Source organism: Gossypium hirsutum, chromosome A09 (assembly GCF_007990345.1).
Source record: "Gossypium hirsutum isolate 1008001.06 chromosome A09, Gossypium_hirsutum_v2.1, whole genome shotgun sequence".
NCBI classification, from domain to species: Eukaryota; Viridiplantae; Streptophyta; class Magnoliopsida; order Malvales; family Malvaceae; genus Gossypium; species Gossypium hirsutum.
The window spans coordinates 85,026,920-85,043,353 of NC_053432.1; the positions used below are offsets into that span (position 1 = coordinate 85,026,920).

Genomic DNA, 16,434 nt, shown 5'->3' on the forward strand with positions numbered 1-16,434 from the left:
TATACATTTCCTTTTCATATGGTATACACAAAGTATACCTAACCTTTCCAAGTGTACACACAAAGTGTACATAACTTTTTCAAGTTGTACCATTTGCGTACACAAATCCTTTTCAAGTATTACCCTTTTCATAATGAGATTAAAAGATTATCCTTTCGAAAACCACCTTTACTGCAATATATGCAGGATCTCATATATACGGTATGTGACAGCCCTAATTTGACCCTAGTCAGAATGTGATTTCGGGACCATAAAACCGAGTCATAAAATTTAGTTAAAATTTTATTTGCATATCTTATATGTGTGATAGTACTTGTATAAAAATTTGATGTTTTAATTTTATCTTAGGAATGTGAATTTTGCTTGAAAGGATCTAGTTGAGAGACTTAGAAAATTATGATAGGTAAATAAGTAAGGACCAAATAGTATTAAAATAGGAAAGTTTGGGTTTGCATGTCAAAGTGCCCAATTCATGTTAAGTGGCCGGCCAAGCATGGTTCCATTCCTCCAAGTTTATGTTGTTTATTATTTAATATTGGTAAGTAAATTAGAATAAATTAAAGAAAGGAATTAAAAAGGAAAAAGATGAATAAAATAAGGGAGGAAGAAGGAGTGTTCATCCTTTTCCTTGTTACAATTGCCGTGAGTAAAGAAAACAAAGGTGAAGGAAGGCTCATCTTCCATCTTCTTCATTTTCCGAAATTGAGAAAGGAAAGATTGAAAAAACAGAAACCAAGGCATTCGGCCATGGCTATTTCAATGGAAAGGTATGCATTGTGATTTTTATTCTAATTGATATTGAGATTTAGTTGATATGGGTATAGTCTAGTTAACCCATGGCAAAATTCATGGATTCATTGTTGGGAGAAAAGAATGGAAGTTGCCGTATGTATGGGTATGTATGTACTTTGGAAAGGAGATTTTTGTGTCATTGAGTTCTTGTTGTTATGTGTGTATGTGCATGAGTATTCGGCCATGCTATAGAATTCATGTTGCAAAATGATTAATCCTTAATGTGATATATAATTGTATGTGTGAATGAACTTGAGAATATCTAAATTATTGGTTGGAGGTGCCGAATGTGGTCTTGGATGAGTTTTAAAGAATAAAAATTTAGGTGACTAGAGGTCAAGGACATTCGGTCAAAGGCTTGTGTGCTAGCAAAATTGGCCTAAATGTCGTTTTGATGTGTTGAATTGAGTAAGCTAGATGTTGGAACACATAAGGATTCGGCCTTCTAAAACAATAGAGATAAGTGTATGAAAGGCCAAGTTTAAGTAGTAAGGCCGAATAGGTTGTAGATAAGGCACTTGTGAGTTCTTGGCCAAGCAATTGACAAATTAAATTAGAGTTCTTGTGACGTATAATGTCAAGTCTAACTTGGTATATTCGGCCACCTAATTAAGTACATAGGTGGTGTTGAATTTAATCTTGCACATTCGGCCATATGGGGTAAAAATGGGTCAAGTGTTCATGAGATGAAATTTTGTGATTTGATGAATAATAGGTGATAGTATAGATATACATATTCGGCCATCACTTGGGAGCTTATGTGATGTTGAGTTTAAAATTAGCAAGGTGATTGCCGAATGTCCAAGTATGCATATGCATGTGTGATTAGATTATTGAAAGTATGGTAATTGCATAAGGTTATTAGCCGAATAGCTAAGAACATGAGGTAGCAAGATAAAAATTTTACCATGCCGTTCCGTATGTCATAAAATCATTAAAATGTGAATACCAATATATGTAGCAAAGCGGTTGAATGAGTTAATTTATTTGTTTAAGCTCAAGATCCTAAAGGAGAGGCGTCCAACAAGGGGAAATCGAAGGTCATCGAGTAGCCGACTTGGAATTATTTTACCCAACACAAGGTAAGTCATTAAGCATATAGTTGGTATTGATTTAAATGATCGTAATACCTATGCAATTGTGTTTAATGAGATGAAATGTATACAAATGTATATGTATGTAGAGATGAAATTGTCGAATGTAAAAAGGCAGTGAAGCGTATAGAGTGGTTGGTTTTCGGCACTAAGTGTGCGGGCAATAAGTGTTCACGGTTGTGAGATTGGCACTAAGTGTGCGGGCTTGAAATGCATGGCACTAAGTGTGCGAGTTTAAAGTACATGGCACTAAGTGTGCGTGGTTGATTATTAAGCACTATGTGTGCGAACCCACTATATATATATTTTCTATCAATTATTTATATTAAGGGTGCGACATTACCGAGTCGATTTCGGACAGCGGAAAGGGGCAAGTACCTTGAGTTCATGGCTAATAGGCGCTATGTTTATATTTGGAGTTGAGCTTGGTAAGTTTTGAACCTATGTGACAATTATAATTGAAGTCACGTGCATAAGGTTCATCGTGGAATAGGTGAAAGGTTATTTAGTTGTATGATTGTAACGAAAATAAAATGATGTATGAAAATGCCTCAAATATCCTATTGATTAGTATATGGAATGTGAATGTATGACTTGGTATGAGATTGAACCGAAAGGTCTAAGGAACTATGGTATAGTTCGGTTTGGATGGAGTAATTAGCCTCGTTCCATTTTGTTTCCTCTTGTGATAATGTTATTAATGGATGGTAGTGCATTGCTTATGACTTACTGAGTTATATACTCATTCGGTGTTTGCTTGTCACCTATTTTAGGTTTCTTGGACTCGACTTTTTGCGTACTCGGGACCGTCATCGAAGTCATCACACCGGCTAGCAACTTTTGGTATTTTCTTCTTAGTTGGTCTAGGAGAACATTTCGGCATGTATAGGCTATTATGTTTTGTTGAAATTTGGTATGTAAACTTTTAGCCATGCGAAAATGGCATAAATGTTCGGTTGGATTTGGTTCTATGATGTTTGGACACAAGTCTTGGTAATTCGGTTTTGGTTGAGTATTGGTTGAGGCCTACTCGGTTATTATGCCATATGTCATGGCTGATTATTTTCGGTGTTAAATTCATGATTTGGTAATAGTGTAGTAGGGAGACGCTCGGTGATGATTAGCCTTTGGCATGGCTAGTCATGGTCATAAATTGTGCCATGTATGATGAATTATTAGTTAGATCAAGGAAAAATCATGAAATAGGCATAGTTTGTTTTAGTAACAGATGCTGACAGCAGCAGTGATGTGAGATTGAAAAATTACTAAAAATAGTATAAATGGAATTAAATAATGAATAAATTATGAAATCGAAGCTTGATGAGTCTATTTTCATATGGAAGAAACGAAACGACCATATGAGCTGTATGTTAGGAGTTAATTAAATTCTTGTGAAACAGGGCCAAAGCGATTTCTGGATACCCTGTTTTGACTTAGAAAATTCACCGTAAATTTTATCGAGATAATTAGAGGTCGTTCCTTATATTTACAAATTCATTATCGAGTCTAGTTTCATTAGAGACAAACGGCATAGGCATTGAAGCCCTGTACAGGGAGATATTTAAATCGTAAGGTACAGAGGTCAGTGTAGTCGAACCTTGAAACAGGGGAGAGTTTAACAAATAAACTGTACTAATTGGCCCAACCAAAAATTCTAAAAAAATTCCCCCATAAAGAAATATGAGTCTAGTTTCGGGGAAAATTTACGGAATTGGATTTCGAGTTTCATAACTCAAAATATGATTTTTAAAGAGACCACGATACAGTAGCCAGCTTGCCTGGAAGAAAAAAAAATATAGGGGGAAATAAATGAAGTAAGCCGGTAACACCTCGTGTTCGATTTCCGGTAACGGCCATGAGTTCGGGGAGTTACACGGTAATAACCTGTCCAATCGGAAATCAATATTCAAACGGATTCATGTAATATTTCATCATTTACATGTAAATCACAAATCAACATTGGTTTGTTACACGTACATACCAATTACAAATCATGATGCACATAATTCAACAATTAATTCAACAAATTTACATGCTTAATTTAGTTATACGAACTTACCTTGACAATTTATCGTATCTACTAATCCGAAACTTTTTATTTCCCTCGATCTTTTTTTTTGTTCGACACTTTCGAATCTATATAAATAAATTTAATCATCAATTCTATGATTTTTACATTCAACCAAGCCCATTTCACATTTTAGGCAAAAGTATCATTTTACCCCTAAATTTTTAATTAATTCCAATTTCATCCCTAAGCTCGGAAATTGAAATTCATGCAATTTACTCCTTATTCCAATCTTATTCGAAATTCCAATATAACTTTTACAGTACATGTATTTCATAGATTTTAGAATTTTTCCTAGAATTTCACTACTTTGCAATTTAGTCCCTACACATGTTTTCACTAAAAATCACTTTGTAAAAGTGGTTTATCTATCAATAATCTTTCATTTTCTATCAAAAACTTTCAATTTACAGCATATTCATTCATGGGTAATTTTCTAAACTTTAATTTCTTTTAAATTCAATCCCCAATTAAAGAGATTAATCTTTCCCAACCTCAAAAATATAAAAATCACTAAAAACGAGACATAGAACTTACCAAGTCAAGCTTGAGAAATTTTCTTTTCTCTCTCCTAGGGTTTCCATGTATTTTATGGAGAAGTTGATGATATAAAATAAGTTTTATTCTATTTAATCTTTTATCATATATTAATTTATTCACTTTCCAATTTAATCCTTGCACCTTTTCAATTTTCCATGGATGAGTCATTAAAAATGTCTACATATTTTTCATCAATGGCCTAATTGCCATATAAGGACCTCACATTTTGAATTCTCTAGCTATATAATCCCTATAGCTATTAGTACACAACTTTAACATTTTATTCAATTCAATCCTTTGATAAAAAATTTTCTATAAAAATTTTCATGCAATATTTCTATCATAATACCTATCATTTTATGAAATTTAAATAAATTTATTTTTCGGACTCGGATTTGTGGTCCCAAAACCACTATTCTGATTTCACTGAAATTGGGCTTTTACATAGTATGGACGAGCCCAATATAAGGACATGTAGTACGTAATATGAGTTTGCCTACACATGGTGTGAACCCTTTGTATGCGAACCAACTTTGAGTATACGCGTGTTAACCCTAAGATAGGGTATGTGCCATCATGCACGGAGGCCTACTTAGCATGTCACATCTATGAACAGTAATAGTATCATATAAATACGTAGAATTAACCCATCTTGAGAGACATATAGAAAAACACTCAACAACTCCAATTAAAATTTAGGATTTTTTTTTAAATGACGTATCTAAGTTATGTGATAATGAATGTATTTAAAAGATCATCTATGTGTTTTAAATATATTCAAGGCCAAATTCGAGCTAATAATTAAAAGTCTAGGTTAATGATACAATATTAATATTTTGAGGACTTAACTAAAACATCTTAAAGATTGAGATCAATTTTCAAATTAAGCCATAGTTTGAGGGCGTATGATTAATTAATCTTGTTCTTAATAAAATCAAACAAATTAAAGTCTAATCACTGAAAAAAATTAATCGAATCGTTTAATTACAAATGAAAAATCCAGTTTAATTTTACACATACAAAAACACACATTTTTTGTCTTTATTTCAATTCTGTTCAATCATTGTGAGAATAGGGTCAAGTTTCAACAGCCATCGTAGCTGTTCATTCATCTGCAACAAAGTTCTTAAAAGCATAAAATCACAAGCATGGTTTACAATAACCATTCCATTTCCACTACTGGAAATATTGTCTTATTGGAATTTAAACAAACAAGTAGTGAGCATCTCTCATCCATGGTGTTTTTGTCCTTGTTCCTTAGCATTTCCAGCAAGAAACTGCAACAATGGGCTTGGCATTCCAACCAAGAACCAAACACCCTTTATCTTCCACAACGGTATAACCTTCGCAAACCTTATTGTTCCCAAGCCATTGCTTGGCTTGACTCATCAACCTCAATGGTGTAGCTTGGAACCCTGCTCGGCTCATTCGTCTTCGCCACTGGTCGACCCTCTCGTGCCGTTCGACCCGATCAGCTCCCTCGCAACTCACGATGTTCTTAATCTCTTCGGCAAAGTAAAACTGTTCCATTTTGGCTCGCCTGGTGTCGTATTTGGGTAACATTGCGTCGAGGGAATCGAAGATTGCAGAGTAATAATGGAGTGCTTCCATGAATCTTCCGAGAAAAAAAGGTCCATTATGGCTTGAATCTTGCTCGACGAGTACTAAAAGCTTAGGGGAAAGCTCATGGATCATTTGAAGAACTGAGTTTAAAGCCCCCCTACTTTCTTTAACGACGCAATGAAGTTGAAGAATGCTGTTAACGACAAGGACTTCATCATCGGAAACTTTGATATTTTCAGGCTTTAGATTCTCTAAATTGCTTTCAACGATGTTGAATTCCAGGTTGATTCCCATGGATTTTGCGTAGGTTTTAAGGTCTTTTCCGATAACGTCGAATCGGTCTACGCAGAGACCTACGGCGGTTATACGGAGACGTATACAGTGTGGTTTGCCAGCGCCGCCACGTGTGGCGGCGAGGCTTTGAATAAGGTGACGCCATTGGTGACCTTGTGGTAAACCAAGGGTCATCCCTAGGTCCACTACGTGGACCAAACTCTCTCCCTCAAAGGCTTCCAATATAGCTAAATTAGCTACGAAGTGACCGAATTTTATGTGCGGGCAAATCTCGTAAACAAGGCGGAAAGCTTCTTGTTTCTTGTCGGAATCCGACATGATGTCCATTATGTTCATTACCGGCGGCAGCTGGACACGGCCGACCGCCGTCCCTGGTGGTTGAACCGAAGCGAGACGGTCCGCCAATCCTTGAACGAAACACGACGCCACCCTCTGGAACGACGAGCCAAACACTAAGGCATTGGTGCGAAGCTCCGATAGTAACGCCGAGGCATGGGACTTGTCGCGGCAAGCCACCGCTTCAGCACAAGCGATGAGAAGCTGAACTAGCCTCATCCCGTATGCCGTTTCGTCTTCTTGGACTCCATTTTCTTCATAACCGGCTGCCATCGCTGCCGCAGCAGCCGCCGCCTCTTCTACTGCCTCAGCAGCAAGGTACCTTTTACTGTAAGTCAATATATGGTCTCTGAAATGAAGACTTGACAAACTACTCAAACTACCATTGCTGCCGTTCCTGCTCATCCCGCCGTCGCTGTTTCCGCCGTTAATAGTTCCTTTCAGCCTCTTATTATCTCTGTTTTCTTCTTCAAAAAACCGGCGGCTCCAGTTATTATCATCGTTGTCCAGAATTAAAGGCATAAAACGGTGAGAACAGAAAGTCATGCCCATGGCGGAAAGCGTAAGATCGAGACCGATCACTTCATCGATCTTATCTGAATTTTGAAACTCATTTGGCAAGAAACCATGAGACATTGTTGTTTTTTCTTCTTCTTTTTTTCTAAAATATCTTCAACAAAGCTCTGAAAGACCCTAAGACCAAGCTTCGATGCTTTAAATAAGAAACCTATGCAATGGGCTTTTCTTGTAAAAGCGTTATCATCGAGATTTTCATTCAATAATTCGGACAAATCTGATTGGCGTTTTTAGAGCATGCATCACTTAAACTCAGACAAGACATAAAATAAAAGAAGGGTAAATCAACAGTTAGTCCAAAACTTTGACAATTTTTTCAATTTAATCCTTAAACTGTTTTATCGTATTAGTCTTAGAACTTGACAATTTTTCTATCTTTTATCCATGTAATAATGTAATACTCTAATATTGTATCATATCATTATTTAAAAAATAATTTTTTACTAAAAAATTTGAAGTGACATAACTTGGATAAATTTTTAAAATTTTTTTTGTGATATTTAAAGATTAATGTAAAGATGAAATTTCTGTATTGATTAATATAAATAAAAAATATTAAGAGTCAAAATTGAAAAAAAAATCAAATTTAGAGAATAAATATTTCAACAATTACCTTGCCTCTTGGCTTCCCAACATTTTGGATGTAATTAATAAACTTGTCTAAACTTCCACTCTAGGTGGTAACCATGAATTTAGTCGTGGTAAATGTCATTTTCTGCAGTCCTACATATTCTCTTTGACTTTTTACTTTTCTTACTTAAGAAAGTTGTTTGCTCAAATTATGCTATAAGTACGTGTAATATACATAAGTTGTTGATTTAATCTCTATAGTTTAATTTGGTTAATTTTAATTATTGAATTTTTTTTTTATAAATTTTTAATTCCAACCCAAACAACAATAGCTTAATTTGTTTAAATCAAAATTTGATATTAGCCATATATTATATATAAGTTACAAATTTAGTCCATATTGTCTATATTGATCATTTTCAGTCTTTATGTTTTTTTAAATTTTGAAATTTCTATCAAGATTGTCTTAAATCAATTAAGCAGAAGATGTTACTTTTTTGTGAATATTATGAGAAATTAACAAGCTGACATAATATTAAATATATGATAATATGTTTATCGAATAAAATTAAAATTTAATAACTATCATTGATCATAACTAAAATTTTAAAATTTAAAAAATATATAATAAAAAATACCAAATTAAACTATAAATATTACATCCACAACTTATGTGCAGTATAAAGAACTTCCTTTGATAAAAACAAAAAGCACTTTTTTTCAATATAATAATAGTTTTTAAATTTATCATTTTATCAAATATATACTCATATATCATTCATATATACGTGACAATGCAACAAGATATATACTTAGATAGATAGCTATATATTGTTGTTGGATTTTCTTAATATGTGAAAAAAATGTCCCCCTATTGAGAGTAAAAATGCTGGTGTTACAATAATATGTTTTTTTTTGGTGCCGGCTGTTGAGAACATTGAAATGAAAGAAACAAATATAATATATAAATGATGCTAAGAATAATTGAATAAGGAGGTCTTAGAGCCCTTTACGCTGCTAAAAACTCACTATTATTGGTCTATTGACCTTTTGTCATTTAACTCTTGCAATTGAATTGGCTGCATTTCATCAATAATCTTGTTTGATATCACCAATGCTGCCATATTTTCTATGTTCAAATGAAACTCTTCAATTTTTGAGGCATTCGTATTTAATATTCATAGTACAGCTCTTTAAATATATAAATATTAATTAGATATATGTGTTTAATTATGTGTAAAGTTGGAAAATTGAGGAATTAAAAAATAAATTTAAAAAATTTAGAGTTAAAGTTTAATTTTATTATTACATTAATTTATAATTTCAAAAAAAAATTTAATGTGCTAAATGGAAATTTTATCATTAAATGGAAAGTCCTGCCTATCCCTTGTATATATATGTTTTGATACTTTAGAGTCAGAATAATATATAAGATGCTAGCTTTAAGTAGTAGTGTAATTACTCAAAATTGCTCTATATGTTGTTATAGGGTATGGGTTCAAACCCCGCGAAGTGTATTTGTTTATATTTCTTTAAAGGATGATTATGTGCGCATGTATGGTCTATCTTCTCAAGCACTTTACAAGGCACTTTCATCATATGTTTAAGCAATTTTCTCGAGCTCTTCGTAGAGTTAAGAGACAAAACCTAACCAGCGACAATACTAAGTGTGTTCAGAGCAAGGGCAAATTTAAAAGGGCATACAAGGGCTTTAGTCTCCACAAAATTGAAAAATTGCTATGCAACCCTTCAAGAAATGTTTAAATTATAAATTAATATGTGATTAAATTGAACTTTGGTTTCCTAAAAAAAAAAATTAATCCCCTTCAAAAACAATACAATCATATATTAATAGATGATGGAATTATATTTTGACCTTTTAAAAATTTATAATTCATTTCTACTCTATAAAAAAAATTCTAAATTAAAGTCTACCGATTTTAGACAAATAACAATTCATAATCTTCTCTTAAAAGTCAGAAATCCCTTACCAACATGCATATCTAAATTCATATATGAACATACCTATGTAGCTTTGATACTTAAAAACTCTTTAAATATATGGAACTCTTGGAAAATAATATATATACTCACATAGTTGAAATAACAAATTATGAGAATCTTCATTTTTTAAAATAGTTGTATAAGATTTATATTCTGATAAAATATAATCGTTTAAATAAATGAAAAAAAAATCATACTGTGTATAGCCGAAGAACTACAACAACACATATTCTACAAAATATTCTTCGTCCCCCACCCCCGCGCCCCCCAAAAAAAAATAAAAATCATGGACATAAAAGAAGCCTCGCATTAGAAAAAAGATACGACAGTCGAATTAAATTATATAAAAAAAAATTATATATGGTGTTCTCTAAGGCACATGGCGTGTTGATGGGTCCATAGAATTAACGGGGCTTTTGGCAACATTGGAAGCTTGTTTTTAAAGGCTTTGCCATGGTTGGTGTCTTATCATGGGCCCATAAAGAATGAGACCTCGGCCAGCAAATTTGCAAACAATAGCTTCAAGGAAAGCTCTAAATAGCTAGCATAGATATCCTTCAATTGATGGAGTGGGTAGTAATAAGATTCGATTCTACCCAACCAAATAATGTTACCATAATTCACACTTTGAATTTATATGTTTGGTCATAATTACAATTTTTTATTCATTGTTGATTTGTTTGAATCTTCAATGGTCACATCGTTGGTATTTAAATTAATATAACTATCTTTCATTGAGTCGGTTTTACATATATTGAAAATTTAAGTCCAATTTTTTTATTGATTTTTACTTAACTTTAAATTTTTTGGAATTTTTAATTAAACTTACTAAAATTTTTAAACAATTTTATTAAATCTTCCTAACTTTTTGAAAATTTTTAATAGCATCCCAAAATCTTAAAGCTAAAATTCATCTCTTAGGGTAGAAAAGATATGTTATTTACATCCTCTATCCTAGTGCTGTGGTTTGATTTCAGGTACTATGTTTGAAAAGAAATATGAATGCCTTCTAGCCTTCCAAACTAGAGGCCTAATGAGGCTAATACAAGGTTTTTATTTGTATTTTTTCTAGATAGCTCATGTAATGTTATTAAATATTGTATATTTTTACAATACAAATGAAATATTTTTACAATGATATATTAAATATTATATATTTTAAAATTAATCACATAAATTAAATATTAAATACTAAAAAACAAAGGTATTACAATGTAAGAATTAAAAAAAAACCAGATCCATCCAAAGCTTGAACAACTTGGGTTGGTGGGTGGGTCCCACGTGATGGGTCCATAGTATTAACGGGGCTGAGCCCACGTGATTCCATTCCCCTCCCCTTACCATTTTTGCATTTTATTCATCCTCTTTGGACATGCATAGAGGTGATCATGGGCTGTGCCGGGCCGGGTCCAAATAAAATTTTAGGCTTGTATACTAAGTTCGGGCCTAGCTTGGCTAAAAATATGGGCCTAAAAATTTATTTAAATTCGACCCGAAATAAATTTGTTAAGCTCGAGTTCGACCCGGCTCGACCCATATTAATTTTTTTTTGCTTATTTCATTAAATAAAAAATTTTAAAAATATAATAAATCAAATATATTTAAAAATATTAAAACAAATATTAAAACAAATAAAAATAATACTAAAACAATTCTTAAAACAATACATAAATTGACAATATAATAAAAAAATGGTTATATTAAAATTTTAAAATGATTAAAAATAAAATAAAAAATATATTAATATATAATTCGGGCCGGGCTGGGCCGGGCCTGGGCCAAAAAACTCTTACCCGAGGGTCGGCCCGTTTTCTAAACGGGCCTCGTTTTTTTGCCCAAACCCATTTTCTAGACCTATATTTTTACCCAAACCCTCCTATTTTCATGCGAGCCTTCAGGCCGGGTCGGGCCACCCAGCCCATGATCAGCTCTAGACATGCACTCGATCTGATAATTTTTACATAATTTAAATATAATATAACATTTACATACGATTGTGTATTTACTTAACTATCTCAGCCCACCCATGGAATTGGTTGATTATTTTTTGGTGTAAATTATTTAAGTACGAGGCTTGATCTCTCTACTTAATTCTTTACTTCTTTCAATTATTTGTTAATTTAAAATTTTTTAAGTTAAAGTGAAATAGTCACCCATATTTTCGTTAATTGAGCAATAAAAAATGTGAATTAATTTTTTAATTTACATAATAATAAATTTAACCTTCAACTTATTTATATATTTTATTAATTTCAGCTTGATTCTATTCATTTTTTAAAGTATAAAAATATATACAAATTATATAAATATATGAAATATAAAAAGTTCCACGAAATTTTATATATTTTAAAAAAATCAATAAAAATTTAAAAAACTTTAAAAGATTCTAAAAATTAAAGGAAATTTCATAAACTAGCGTATATATTTAGTATTCATGTATTTTTAAAATTTAAAAAATATTTTTTTTGTGAATTAAAAACTACTAATAAATTACATAGCAAATATAAAGATCCTTACTATTCAATCAGAATAAAAATGAATAATTACAATTAAGTGTCTATTTTCTATTTTTACACCTCTATATTTCAAATTTCCTCAAATTTTGATCTCTCAGCCAATCTCCCCATTATTTCAAAATCATTTTCTCTTCTGCGGCTCCCTCTGTCCTGGTTTAGCTGTATCTGTTTTTGCGTTCGTTTTAAATTTTCTCGATTCAAAATTAAATGCTCCAAAATCATAAGTTTTCTTCTTCTCTAAATCCCTAATAAATTCCCCCATTCAATCGCTCATCTCTCTCTCTCTGCCTCTTGTTTTCTCAATGGCGACTTCAGTTTTCAAGTCAACTACCAGGAGGGCTTCCCTCGCTAACTCTCTCGGTGACTTTTCTTCCTCCAGCCATAGCCGCACCAGGAGCCTCAGCAGATGTCAATGGTAACTTGTTTTGTTAATGATTATTTTTTGCTTCTCTGTAGGTGCAAATGAGCGGTGGAGCAGGTGGGCAGAGGCTAGGGACTAGGGCGGCACACCTAGTTTTTTTTTGTTTTTCTGTTTATTTTTGTTTTGGGCTGTTTTGGGTTTTGACCATTTGGGTTACTATTCTTTTCTTTGTAATTGGGCTACTGCTTTTTTGTTTTGTTTTGTTTTTGTTTTATTTATTATTTGGCCCCTGGGCAAAATAGGCCCATTACACAAAAAAAAATGAAGCAAAATACAATTATTAATATTTCTAAAAAAATTGCCCACGAGGCCCACAGTTTGTAGCAGCCAGGGGTAAGGGGAAAAATAGAGCTTAACAAAAAAATACAAGAAAGTTTGTTGCTTGCTCCATGTTGATTTCATATTTGAGTTTCTTAGAGCAGAGAGACCCTAACTCTCTCTATATTCTTCTTTTGCTTTTCATTTTTTCTTCATTAGCGTTTGGCCAGATTTTTCTTTTTTTTGCAATTCAAAATGTGAAAAAAAAATGATGATAAAGATTTAGTAGCGGAAGTTATGCTTTCCACGCATGGAGATAATGTTGTTGCTGAAGAAACCTCGAAAATTCCATCGGTCTATTGTGAAACCTTTAAAACGCCATCAGTCCATGAAAAAGCCTCTAAAACACCATCGGTCCAGGAAGAAACCTCCACAACGTCGATTGTACAAGGAGACACCTCCAAAAGGAAGACTGCAAAAAAAAAAAAAAAAGAAGCAAACTAAGAAGAAAAAGAATCAAACGGAAGTCCAAATGTCGTTTGAGATGTGAGTTATAGCGTTACGTTTTAACTCTTTTTTTTTGTATCAAGGTGATCTGATTGATAATCTTAATGAAGGATGGAATCTGCTGAGAAAACCTTGTATCATATTTTGAAGGAAGCCGGCGGTAAGGTTAAGATCAGAGCTGACTTGGTAAAAGCACTAAAAAATAAACGTTTTGAGCCAAATGTGGTGACAAATGTGCTTGGCGAACACCATCGGTCCAGGAAGAAACCTCCACAACGTCGATTGTACAAGGAGACACCTCCAAAAGGAAGACTGCAAAAAAAAAAAAAAAAAAGAAGCAAACTAAGAAGAAAAAGAATCAAACGGAAGTCCAAATGTCGTTTGAGATGTGAGTTATAGCGTTACGTTTTAACTCTTTTTTTTTTGTATCAAGGTGATCTGATTGATAATCTTAATGAAGGATGGAATCTGCTGAGAAAACCTTGTATCATATTTTGAAGGAAGCCGGCGGTAAGGTTAAGATCAGAGCTGACTTGGTAAAAGCACTAAAAAATAAACGTTTTGAGCCAAATGTGGTGACAAATGTGCTTGGCGAAAGGTTGGACCGTAAACTAGCTCCCGCTGGAGGAGAGAGGTTCATAAGATTGAATAAATCAAAGAAGGCTATAAAAATTTAGTTGGAGAGTGCTGAGGAGACCAGAATTGAGACTATCCCTCCCCTTAAGCCTCCGCAAAATAAAACTTGGGTTAGAGAGCTCAAAGAGCTCAGGGAAGAGCCAAAAAGGTATGCACCTTTCTATTTTTTGTCATTCACTATTTATTGGTTTTTTTGCCTTTATATTTGTTTATGATTCGAATCCTTTTATTCATGTAAAAAACAAAAAACAAAAAAAAAAGTGATATGAAGCAGATTAAAGAAAGTCTGAGGGAGATCACGGAATCTCTGATTCAAGTAGAAGCAGCCATTACAAATCCAAAATCATAAGGGGAAGGTGCAGCTACTTTTGAAGACCAGGGAAAGAAATAAAAGAAATAACATAAAATAAAAGAAATAAAACAAAGAAAAAGAAAAAGAAAGGGACAAATATGCATAGTGAATATAGTAAAGGTAAGTATGTGATTATTGATATTGAATTGAATTTATGACTTATATGTGAATATTGAGAAACAAATTGAAATGTATATTGATTTGGAAATTGAAAAATGACTGAAACCCTGTTAACAGTGTCGGGCCAGTCGGATATAATTTGGCAATGCTTTTGAAAAGTTCTATGGAAAAATGCTTTTGAGAAATCTTTTTGAAAAAGTTTAGTTTAAAATTTGATTGTTTGTCATTACTGTCAAAAAGTACTTTTGAGAAATAAAATGTTCATTTTAGACATATTATTTTTAATGTTATTATTAAGAAATAAATATGCATTTAAATAAAATTTAAATTAGTTAATATTATCATATTTTAGTAAGAATATAAAAAAAAATATTATAACTTGTTATTAATATTTTAATAAATGAAATATAAATTTTAAATATTTTTAAGTAATAAATATTAATTACTTATAAAATTTAATTAGAATATGTAAACACATATTAAATATTTAAATATAACCATTAATTATTTGTAATTAGTATATTAAAAAATATTTTTTTAATTAATGATTTTAAACATTTTGAAATTGCAAAATGAGAAGAAGGAAGAAGATTTGCAAAATGAAAAGAAGGAAGACTATACGAAATGCTGATATGAATAGAAAAGGAATGATTCAAATAGGATCTACTAACATCATTGAAAACATTGTTAAAATACTTTTACGAGAAGGTTTTATTGATAACGTAAGGAAACATCGGGAACGCAACAAATATTTTTTGGTTTTAACTCTACAACATAGAAGGAATAGAAAAGGACCACATAGAACTATTTTAAATTTATGACGGATTAGTCGACCAGGTCTACGAATCTATTCTAACTATCAACAAATTCCTAGGATTTTAGCCGGGATGGGGATTGTAATTCTTTCTACTTCTCGGGGTATAATGACAGACTAGGAGGCTCGACTAGAAGGAATCGGTGGAGAAATTTTGTGTTATATATGGTAATCTGTCTGGTATACGAATTGTATACGAAACTCTCCATTTGTGCAAAAAAAAAAGAAGAAAAAAGCACGGGTTGTCTAATAGAACTCCTCCTGCCCTACGGTAGTTGATACGTCAAGGAAGTTTTACCTGGAATAAAAGAACAAAAAAATGGATTCATGAAGGTTTAATTAGTAAATCACTCCCACTCCGGATTCCTTTAGATAATGAAGAACTGATTTTAGGTTATGTTTCGGGAGAGTTTTACCAACGTGGGATAGAGTCAACAAAAGTGAAATAAGTGCTTATGATTCAACCAGGGGGCGTATAATTTATAGACTTCGCAACAAGGATTCGAACGATTAGGTAGTTTTTTCAACTTCAAGATTCCTTTCGAGGGGATCCAATTCAAATTTCAAGAAACTTATTTTCTTCCAATAAGCGAATTTGGAAAAATTTAAGTAATAACAACTATGAAAATAAGGGCTTCCGTTCGTAAAATTTGTGAAAAATGTCACCTAATCCCTAGGAGGGGACGAATTATCGTAATTTGTTTTAACCCGAGACATAAACAAAGACAAGGATAATATTTCTATTCTAAAAAGAACTCCTGAAAGAAAAGAAACTAATCTTAAAGAAAGCGATAAACAAATAAAAATAAAAGATCTGTTTTGACATGAAATGGATATATCCATATATCTCTGACTTATCTTTATGAAATGATAAATTATGGCAAAACCTATACCAAAAGTTGGTTCACATAGGAATGGGCGCAGTAGTGCACGGAAAAGTGCACGTAGAATACCAAAAGGAGTTATGCATGTT

General features: G+C 32.5%; 1 protein-coding gene and 1 long non-coding RNA gene across 2 annotated transcripts; one reads left to right on the forward strand and one right to left on the reverse strand.

The window, feature by feature from the left end:
• Positions 1 to 5,571: 5,571 nt before the first annotated feature.
• On the reverse strand, positions 5,572 to 7,392 carry LOC107931395 (GRAS family protein RAD1). Its single transcript, XM_016863274.2, has one exon. The coding sequence runs from the start codon at positions 7,321 to 7,323 to the stop codon at positions 5,752 to 5,754; it is 1,572 nt and encodes a 523-aa protein (XP_016718763.2). The 5' UTR covers positions 7,324 to 7,392; the 3' UTR covers positions 5,572 to 5,751.
• Positions 7,393 to 12,539: 5,147 nt separating this feature from the next.
• Positions 12,540 to 14,832, forward strand: LOC121206458 (uncharacterized). Its single transcript, XR_005901495.1, has 5 exons — positions 12,540 to 12,713; positions 12,810 to 13,578; positions 13,650 to 13,927; positions 14,000 to 14,323; positions 14,437 to 14,832. It is a non-coding gene; the product is annotated as an uncharacterized lncRNA (long non-coding RNA).
• Positions 14,833 to 16,434: the final 1,602 nt, after the last annotated feature.